A 10,874-nucleotide genomic window follows, 5' to 3' on the forward strand; every position below is an offset into this window, starting at 1 on the left:
TGCACTACTGGAGACCAAGATTTGAAGTCTTACATCTGAGCAGCACTTTCTGGTTAGGAACAAAATCATCAATGAGAAATAATTGTCTAAATAACTTTTTATATAGACTTAAAGCTAATGTCTGGGAAGTGTGATCCCTTGAACTCTTAACGAAATATACTGACTTTATTCTTTGGTTATACTTTCTTTTGGGGTATTTAATACCATATAGTTGGCCCAAATAAATCAATTCATTTTTTCACTTAAAGTCAGTTGAGGATCTGTTCCTCAAGGGTCACATGGGCTTGGGAGGAGCTCCTGGCTCCTTTCTTTTACCAGTTCCATCTGTGTGAAGATAAGTCGAAGTCCTGCTTGACCATGTCTGGCTTCACTTGGAAGCATGAATGAAATGTTTCCACTGAGTTGACCCTCCTCTTTGTAGACTGGACACTGGTTCAAGTCCATCCCATGGGGTTTCCATGTCCTCCCTGAACAAGAGAACAGGTGACTCACCACAGTTACAGGACATTTTGAGAGATTTTACTTAGTCCCCTGGAACTTGGTCGACCTTGGAGGGCAAGGGGCAAAAACTGTCCTTTAAGACCCTCTGACCACATTAGTATAGGCCTCAAACTATGGCTGTTAAACATCCAATAAGGTTAGTTCCACCATCTGGCACTTTTAATTATCATGTCCTATGTAGAGAAGGTTTGGTTAAAAATCCAAATATTCTCAGATAAACTTTGACTAGATATATATTTTGTTCCTTAAACTAGTTGACTAAACTATGACCATAGAAATTTTAAGATTTTGTGTATTTTTGTCTCATCCTTTATATGTCATAACAAACCTACACAGACCTTCATCACTGCTTAGGCTTTCTTATTTTTTCTATTTTGGAAAATATTTCCATTCCCATATCATTTTAAAATCTTTTACATTCTCATTTTCTTTTTGATTTTTTAATAATTATGAGACATAATAAACAGCATTAACAAATTTTCCATCTGTTGTGAGACTTCTTTTCCTGAGGATGCTAAGCAATGCTTATTCCCTTTTAAAGTTCTAGTGTTGAGCCAATGTTTGATTAAAGTTTTATTGGCAAACCAATAAATTTATTGAGTTACTTACTAGATAACTGAGGGGTTGCTGAGGTGTATGTATGACCTGAGGGTATGCACACTGGAAAGCCTTTACCTAGCATGGATCATGCCTTCTCTTCCTCACCTTCCCCAGACTGTGTAATTTGGGCTCCCAAAATCCAAGAGGCCATGTATGATTATGGCCAAATTACATACAGTTGGCTGGGAAGAGAGGCTGGATACTCCAGTGAGGGTCCAGCGACCATGCTTGGCCCTCCTTTAATGAATGAGCACATCTGTCAACAAGCCCAATTGTGACGATGTTTAGCGATTGGGCTCAGCTGAAGTCATGATGATGGTAGTTATTTCATGCAAAAGAGACTGCTGTATAGCATCATGTTATTAAAAAGACCTGGGATTTAAAAGGATTTGGTGCTAGGATCCACATATGAGGGAGAACATACATCATTTGTTTTTCTAAGTCTGTGTTATTTCACTTAGTGTAACAGTTTCTAGATCCATCCATTTACCTGTAAATTTCATTATTTCATCTTTCTTTGCGTCTGAATAGAACTCCATTGTGTAAACATACCACATTTTTGTTAACCACTCATCAGTTGAGGGGCACTTAGGTTGCTTCCATCTCTTAGCTATTGTGAAAAGAGCAGCAACAAACATGGTTATACAAATGTCTCTACAGTAGGATGAGTCCTTTGGTTATATGCCAAGGAGTGGTATAACTGGGTCATATGGTAGGTTCATTTTTAGTCTTTTAAGAGTTCTCCACACTGTTTTCCGTAGAGGTTGCACGAGTTTGAAATCTCACCAGCAGTGAATGAGTGTTCCCTTTCTCCGCATCCTTGCCAGCATTTGGTATCATTTGTTCTCTTAATCCTAGCCAGTCTGATTGGGGTAAGGTGATACTTTAGGGTGGTTTTAATTTGCATTTCTCTAATTACTAACAATGTTGAACACTTTTTGGGATGTTTCTTAGCCATCTTTCTTCCTTTGAAGAAATATATCTGTTTAGATACATAGCCCATCTTTTAATTGGGTCATTTGGTTTCTTGACTCTTTGCTTTTTGAGTTCTTTATATATTCTGGATGTTAAATTTCTGTCAGAAGTGTCACTGGTGAGGTTTTTTTTTATTCTGTAGGTTTTCTCTTCACTTTCCTGGTTGCCTCCTTTGATGTACAAAAGCTTTTAGTTTCATTAGGTCCCATTTGTTGATTCTGGACCTTGTTTCCTGAGCAATTGATGTCCGGTTTAGAAAATCCTTTCCTACACCTATATCTTGTAGGTTATTGCCAATGTTTTCTTCTAAGTTTCAGGGTTTCCAGTTTCACAGTGAGGTCTTTGATCAATTTGGAGTTGACTTTTGTGCAAGTGAACGATAAGGATCAAGTTTCATTCTTCTACTGGTGGAGATCCAGTTTTGCCAGTACCATTTGTTGAAGATGCTGTCTTTCCTCCATTGTGTGTTCTTGGAACTTTTGTCAAATATCAGGTGGCTGGCTGAAATTGCATGTTCTCAGGTTTGGATCTTCAATGATGTTCCACTGATCTATGTTTCTATTTTTGTGCCATTACCATGCTGTTTTTAAGACTATAGCTCTGTAGTATACTTTGAGATCTGGTATAGTAATCCCCCTAGCGTTGTTCTTCATGCTCAGGGTTGCTTTGGGTATCTGGGGTCTTTTGTGCTTCCATATGAATTTAAGGATGGCTTTTTCTAATTCTGTGAAGAATGTCATGGAAATTTTGATTGGGATTGCATTGAATCTATATTCCCTTTTGGTAGGATGGTCATTTTCATAATATTAATTCTTCTAATCCATGAGCATGGGAGGACCTTCCGTCTCCTGGTGTCTTCCTCAATCTCTTTATCTAACCATCTAAATTTTTCATTGTAGAGATCTTTGGTATCTTTGGTCAGATTTATTCCAAGATATTTTTTTGGCAGCAATTGTTAATGGGAGCATTTCCCTGTATTCTTTTCTCCAATTGCTTGTTATTGGTATATAGAAAGGATACTGATTTTTGTCGATTGATTTTATAACCTGTCACTATACTGAAAGTGTTGTTCAGTTCTAGGATTTTTCTGGTGGAACTTTTGGGATCTCTTAGGTATAGTATCATGTCATCTGCAAAAATGATAGTTTGACCTCTTCTTTTCCAATTAGTACTCTTTGGTTTTTCTTCTCCTGTCTTATTGCTCTAGCAAGAGTTTCAAGCACTATGTTAAAACGGAGTGGAGATAGTGGACATCCTTGTCTTGTTCCTGATTTTAATGGGAATTCTTCCAGTCTTTCTCCATTTAGAATGATGTTGGCTGTGGGTTTGTTGTATATAGCTTTAATTATGTTGAGGTATGTTCCCTCCAGTCCAATTCCTTCTAGGACTTTGCACATAAATGCATGCTGAATTTTGTCAAAGGCCTTCTCTGCATCTATTGAGATGACAATGTGGTTTTTGTCTTTGAGTAGATTTCTATGATTAATGATGTTTACTGACTTGTGTATATTGAACCATCCCTGCATCTCTGGGATAAAGCCTACTTGATCATGGTTAATGATCTTTTTTATGTGTGTTTGTATGTGATTTGCAAGTATTTTGTTGAGAATTTTTGCATCTATGTTAATTAAGGATATGGGTCAATAGTTTTCTTTTTTGGTTGTGTCTTTACCTTTCAAATAGACATTTCACAGGTGTTATGAAAAAACAAAGTTAGAAGGTATTATCACCTTCTAACTTTGAAAGATAAAGAATCACATCCATATGCATGAAGAATTACACATACATACAGACACTCAAAAGGAGATATAAAGATCTCCACGGGTGGAGAGAGAATCTGGAAACTGATAATCCAGGTCAGGTGAAGAAGCCCTGTTGGAGTAAAAAACTAATGCCTTTCTGCTAGACCAAGACACAGGAAGTGTGCCATCCTTCTTACCCTAAGTGACCTTGTTTTCTTATGAGGGATTTAGTCCCTATATCCATCCCGACCAGGGCTGGGATTACAGAGATGCTACCATGCTCCACTTTTCTTTATGGGTTCTGGGAATCTGAACTCAGGTCCTCATGCTTGTGTCTCAACCACTTGACCTGCTGAGCCATCTCCCCAGCATGAATTTTGTTGGTTTTCTTTTTAAATATTTTTTATTTATTATTTTTATTCTATGTGTATGAGTGTATTGCCTACATGTATATAAGTGCATCCATGTCATGCAATACCCACAGAGGTCAGAAGAGGGTGTCTCATTTCCTAGAACTGTAGTTACAGATAGTTGCCAGCCACCATGTGGGTGCTGGGAATAGAACCTGGGTCCTCTGCAAGAGCAGCCAGTTCTCTTAACTGTGGAACCATCTCTCCAGCCCAAATTTTGTTTTTTTGTTTTTTGGGGTTTTTTTATCTAAATGTTCCTGTTTGTAACTTATTTGATTCCAAAAATACCTAGTTTGGGTATTAGAGTCATGCTGGCTTCATAGAAGGAATTTAGGTGTTCTCCCTCTTTCTATTGTTTTGAATAATTTAAGTAGTATTGGTTGAAGGTCTTTTTTAAATGTCTGGTAGAATTCTGCTGTAAATACATCTGGGCCTGGGCTTTTTCTAGTTGGGAGGCTTTGTATTACTGTTTCAATTTCCTTATGTGTTATGGGTCTGTTTAAACTGTTGATCTCTTCTTAGTTTAACTCTGGTGGTTCCCATGATTTTAGATATCCATCCATTTCTTTTAGACTTTCAAATTTACTAGGATATATGTTTTTAAAATATTCCCTTATAATGGTTTGGATCTTTTGGGTGTCTGTTGGGATGTTTCCAAATTCATCTCTGATTTTGTTCATTTTGATTTGCTCTTTCTTTCTTTTGGTTAACTGGGCTAAGGATCTGCCTATCTTGTTTAACCTTTCAAATAATTAGCTTTTAGATTCTTTTTTCTTTCTTTTGGTTAACTGGGCTAGCAGTCTGTCAATCTCGTTTAGCTTTTCAAAGAACAAGCTCTTAGATTCATTGAATCTTTATATTGTTTTCTTTGTTTCTATTTCATTAATTTCTGCTCTGATTTTTCTTATTTCTTCTCTTCTGCTGGGTTTGGGTTTCATTTGTTCTTGCCTTTCCAGTGTTTTGCATTGCAGCATTAGGTCATTTTGGGGGCTCTTTCTAATTTTAGCACTTGGAGCTGTAAACTTCCCTCTTAGGACTACTTTTAAAGTGTCCCAGAGGTTGTGAATTCTAGAGTGCTAACTGCAGGTGCACAGTAATGCTTTTGTGGGAGCTGCAGTGACCATTGGTCAATCTGCTGAGCTGTATTTGTATGTTGCAGTCCTGTTGACTGCACTCATTAGCTACCAGCTCCCATCCCCAGTAAGTAGACTTTGTTTTTAAGACTGTGTATATTTTCTTCTTAAAACTTTTGAGTTTATGTAATAACTATAGTCAATTAGTTTTAAAGTGTCATGAACTAACAGGTACATCTGGGCTCAAAGAAATCCATACACTTAATATGATAGTAACCAGTTCTCGGGGGACGGGGGATGGAAGCCTTTGAAAAATGCTGGATATTAGCATTCCTTTCATATGAATATATAAAAAGGATACCATGATTTCTTAGATTACATTATAGGCAATTTTTATAAGTGGGAAGAGGAGACACTGGGAAACACAAAGTACTCAGTTCCTGACGAGCTGTAAAAATACAGACTCCAGCTCTAGCTACAGTGGCTTTTTAACAATTAGGTTGTTTCTGTAGTCAAAGGTCTCTTCCTCTTTTAAGAGACCTAATAGGTTTAGGATGAAGTATGAACAGGTTTGGGATGAAGCATGTTGGTTTGATAATCAACCACAAGATTATGGTATAATTCGTACTGCTGTTTAGTTTGAGATAAGACTCTCCGGAGTGATTTAGAACCTAATAGGGGATCCATAGTACTCTGGTTCTCTGGGTTTATTTTCTTATTTTGCTAGCTCTCTGTCATATAATGAAGATTCTCTGTTTTATTTAATTAAGCCTGTTACATGAATTTTAAGAAGATTTTTAATTAAGTGGTGAAATCTTAGCTTTGAAGGTACTGAAAATGTATTCCAATGTTAAATATGAAGCTAATTAGAATTAAACTTTTGCCAACACATCCAGTAGCACAAACTGGACTTGATGGGTTTTAAAAATATAGAAAAGGGGACACAAACTTGGGTGGATAAGGAAGGGAGTGGACCTGGGAGAAATGGGGGAAGGGGGTGAATGAAATCAGAGTATATTGTATGAAATTCTCAAAGAACTACCAAAAATGAAGAAAAATACAACTTTTGAATGGAGGGTAGAACTACTAATTTGATTGTATTTAACTCTGTAGTCCAGTTGATCTTCATAGAAATATTATTTAACTTAGGAATCGTCTGTTAGGGAAAACGTCACTTTTATCCCGCCCTAACACAGTGCCTCCTCTTTTCTCAAGGTATCAGATACACACAGGACTTCAGCACTCTATCATCAGACCTACCCAACCCAACTGCCTACCTCTGGACAAGGCAACCCTGCCTCAGAAGCTGAAGGAGGTCGGCTACTCCACTCATATGGTTGGGAAATGGCACTTGGGCTTTTACAGAAAGGAGTGCATGCCCACCAAGAGAGGATTTGACACTTTTTTTGGCTCCCTTTTGGGAAGCGGTGACTATTATACACACTACAAATGTGACAGTCCTGGGATGTGTGGCTATGACTTGTATGAAAACGACAATGCTGCCTGGGACTACGACAATGGCATATACTCAACACAGATGTACACTCAGAGAGCACAGCAAATCTTAGCTTCGCATGACCCCACAAAGCCCGTGTTCTTATATATTGCTTATCAGGCGGTTCACTCACCATTGCAAGCCCCTGGCAGGTATTTTGAACAATACCGATCCATTATCAACATCAACAGGCGGAGATATGCTGCCATGCTCTCCTGCTTGGATGAAGCCATCAACAATGTGACCCTGGCTCTGAAGAAGTATGGTTTCTATAACAACAGCATTATCATCTACTCTTCAGATAACGGTGGCCAGCCCACAGCTGGAGGAAGCAACTGGCCTCTCAGAGGTAGCAAAGGAACGTACTGGGAAGGAGGGATCCGGGCAGTTGGCTTTGTGCATAGTCCACTTCTGAAAAACAAGGGAACAGTATGTAAGGAACTTGTGCACATCACTGACTGGTACCCCACCTTGATTTCACTGGCTGAAGGGCAAATCGATGAAGACATTCAGCTAGATGGATATGACGTCTGGGAGACCATCAGTGAAGGTCTTCGTTCACCCCGAGTGGATATTTTGCACAATATTGACCCTATTTACACCAAGGCAAAAAATGGCTCCTGGGCAACAGGCTATGGAATCTGGAACACTGCAATCCAGTCAGCCATCAGGGTGCAGCACTGGAAGCTGCTCACGGGAAATCCGGGCTACAGTGACTGGGTTCCACCTCAGTCTTTCAGCAATCTGGGTCCAAACCGATGGCATAATGAGAGGATCACCTTGTCAACGGGCAAAAGTATTTGGCTTTTCAACATCACGGCTGACCCGTACGAAAGAGTGGACCTCTCCAGCAGGTACCCAGGGATTGTGAAGAAGCTGCTCCGGAGGCTGTCTCAGTTCAACAAGACTGCAGTGCCTGTCAGGTACCCCCCTAAAGATCCCAGAAGTAACCCTGGGCTCAATGGAGGCGTCTGGGGACCGTGGTATAAAGAGGAGAAGAAGAAGAAGAAGAAGAAGACGAGCAAAACGAAGGAGAAAAAGAAAAAGAAAACTAAAGCGAATAGCAGGACACAGCCACGCATACGTTCATCAGCAAATTGCCACTCAGATGCTTCCAGTGGCAAGTCTTTCTGATTTGGTGAAATCAAACCAGATTTCTCCAGGTAAATCAGAAAATCTGGATCGTAACTATCACTGCGCTCAGCCTTATTTTCTTACGACTACGTGCCAGAGGCATCTGGCCTCCAAGTGGAAAAAGATCCTGCTTGGTGGAGAATGGAGGTGTTTACTTCTCTCCATCTTTTATAAGCAGAAGTTAATCCTGAGTCAACTGCTTGAGTCAGTTGATGGAACTCTACACTTTAAATCATAGGAAGGGCCTGTAATGGACAAGCATGCTACTCTGAAATTACAGGATAACATGATTAAAAACTACTTTTGACATAGTTGAATCCAGCATGTGTCACCTCAAAGGCCTGGAGACATACACTTTCTAACTGAATTTTTTTTTTATCTGTATCGTACTAAACTGGGGTCTTAATTCTATTTCATGTGTTGATTCCTCTTTTGTGAAAATAAGCTGTTTCAGGTAAACAGCTTGCACCTCATTTTATCAAGCAAAAAGGAATAGCAGGTAAGAATGTTGGAGCACACTACCAGAAATGAATGTAACTATTTTCTAAACACTTTAGCAGAACATTTCAATATAAGCTGCTTAACTTATTTTTATGGAAAAAGTATTATTTCCTTTCAAAAAAGTTATGCAAATGGTTTTTTAATTATTTAATTTTTATTTTCTACATAAAAATTATTTTAATTCTTTAAGGTTACCAAGCACTGTAACACCATAAATTGCTGCAATATTGTGTATATTCATAATATATAAAAATAAAATTATTCAGGAAAATTATAACAGTATTGTTCCACCATTACTTTGAGTTTAATATGATGAATATATTTTTTAAATTGAAAATTTGTTGTTTATACAGAGTTGATGTGCCTTTACTGTTTCCATTGTAAACTATTATTAAAATGATTTATTTTATGGAATTAGAAAATTTAGTGTGGATTCTCTCATTTAATTTTTAAACTTCCATATAAGATTGTATTATTTATTTCAACAAGCAAAAATCTTTTTTAGTTTTTTTGAGACAGGGTCTGTCTAAGCAACCCAGGCTGGCCTTGAACTTGTGATTACAGGTATATGCCAGCATGCCTAGCAGCAAGCAGAAATCTTCACAAACAGGCAGTTGAAGATATGGTGTGCTAACATGGTAATGTAATACTTCGCAAATGAGAGGTTTTCCCACCTATCTATTGCATTGAGAATGATGGTCTCTTAATGAATAATATTTATAATGACCCTCCTCTTAAGTAAAGTAGACAGGATAAGAAGAAACAGAAATGGAAGATTTGGACCATCCATGGGGTAGTTAAAAATCTACTATCGGGGCTGGAGAGATGATTCAGTGGTTAAGAGCACTGGCTGCTCTTGCAGAGAACCTGGGTTCTGTTCCTAGAACCCACATGGTAGCTGACAACCATCCGTAACTCCAGTTCCAGGGGATTCCATGCCCATGCATGCAGGCAAAACATGCACACACCTAAATAAAAATAACCCAAATATTTTTACTCTTCCATGGAGCCCAAGCATACACATATCATGAGAGGATTAAAAGAGAATTATCCGCAGTGAAGCTTATCTCAGGGTCCAGGAGCAGGGAAGTTCTTGGCCACAGTGGAGCTTTTTTTGATGTACCCTCACCTGAAGCAGAGGTGAGTAAACCACACTAGAAGAACCACAGAAAGCAGAAACTGCGGCCTGTGAAGTAGCTATTGTGATGAGGCAGGCTAGAAGGCTGTGGGCCAGGCCTGTGGCCTGCCCTGTTGACTATGCTACAGGAGGCAGTGAGACCTGCCCTGTTGACTATGCTACAGGAGGCAGTGAGACCTGCCCTGTTGACCATGCAAATCTGAGAAGGCTGAGGCTGTCCTTCCTGGTTCTGGAATTCTATGAAGAAGTCTGTGAACAAGTTCTGAAACTACTAAAATGGACAAAATGAGCCAAAAATTCATAATTTTCATATTTTACTTTTAAAATATAGCTCTGTTTTATTGCACGGCATTTCTTGAAGTTTAGTCTTAAAAGCGTACTACTGTCAGTACTTCCCTTTCCTGGTGGTATGCAAAATAATTCTGTGACTTGCAAAGGATGTTTTGGGAAGAATATGCAAGGAACCACAGGGGGAAAGGGGAAGAAGGAGCTCAAGAGAAGGGAGAAAATAAGAGACAGGTGTTATCAAGAGGAAAGTGGGAGAAACGGGGATAATTTAACTGAGAAAGGAGGAGGGAGGTCAGACAGGGAGAGAGAGAGGACAGATAAATAAAGCTTAGGTGGTATAAAAAACCAGCTCTAAGTGACACATCAACAATGGAACCTCTACACCTAAGACTCATGGAACATAGTAGAACAAGAGGTAGAGAGAATACTAATTCATCTCTCAACTCTCAGCAGTGAAGCTTCCTCATGCAACAGTGTGATCCACACAGAAGGCCACAACTGGCCAAAGTATAGCAAACAAGAGACTGCAGAGAACATGTCCCTGGATAGGAATCATATTAAACCTCACCCACCCATGACTGAGGGACCATTGTACAAGAGGGGGCAGAAAGATTGTAAGAGCCAGGGTTGGCACATGATCATAAGGAAACAGAGTCTTCCAGGCCTTTGGGAACTTGCTCGCATGAACTTACAGCAATGGTGACAACATGCACAAGACCCAAGCAAACTCAATCAGACAAGCCAGCATAGAACTGGGGAAATGGGCAGGAGGCCCTCAACCTCAGGTAAGGAACTATTGGCAGCTGGGCAGCTGATTGATTACTGATGGGTGAGGGAGAACTGGCCTCCTTAAGAGAGTGACTAGATAGGCTGCTTCTGTCAAGGGACATCTGAGTACACACACTTGACTCTATAGGCCTTAAAATATATGACAGAATGCATGAAATCTGGTAATAGAGCTATGGGGATTGCAGATAGGGAGAAGTCTAAATATGATTAAGATGTATGAAACATTTA

General features: G+C 39.2%; 1 protein-coding gene across 1 annotated transcript in view; it reads left to right on the forward strand.

Annotated features, from left to right (window-relative positions):
- Positions 1–8,404, forward strand: part of Arsj (arylsulfatase family member J) — a 60,239-nt gene extending 51,835 nt beyond the window's left edge. Inside the window, exon 2 of the mRNA XM_029569015.1 lies at positions 6,517–8,404. Coding sequence (XP_029424875.1) covers positions 6,517–7,930 — 1,414 coding nt within the window. The 3' untranslated portion in view covers positions 7,931–8,404. The remainder of the gene's footprint in view (positions 1–6,516) is intronic.
- Positions 8,405–10,874: the final 2,470 nt, after the last annotated feature.

This window comes from Nannospalax galili, unplaced genomic scaffold (assembly GCF_000622305.1).
Source record: "Nannospalax galili isolate Female #2095 unplaced genomic scaffold, S.galili_v1.0 scaffold462, whole genome shotgun sequence".
Taxonomy (NCBI): domain Eukaryota; kingdom Metazoa; phylum Chordata; class Mammalia; order Rodentia; family Spalacidae; genus Nannospalax; species Nannospalax galili.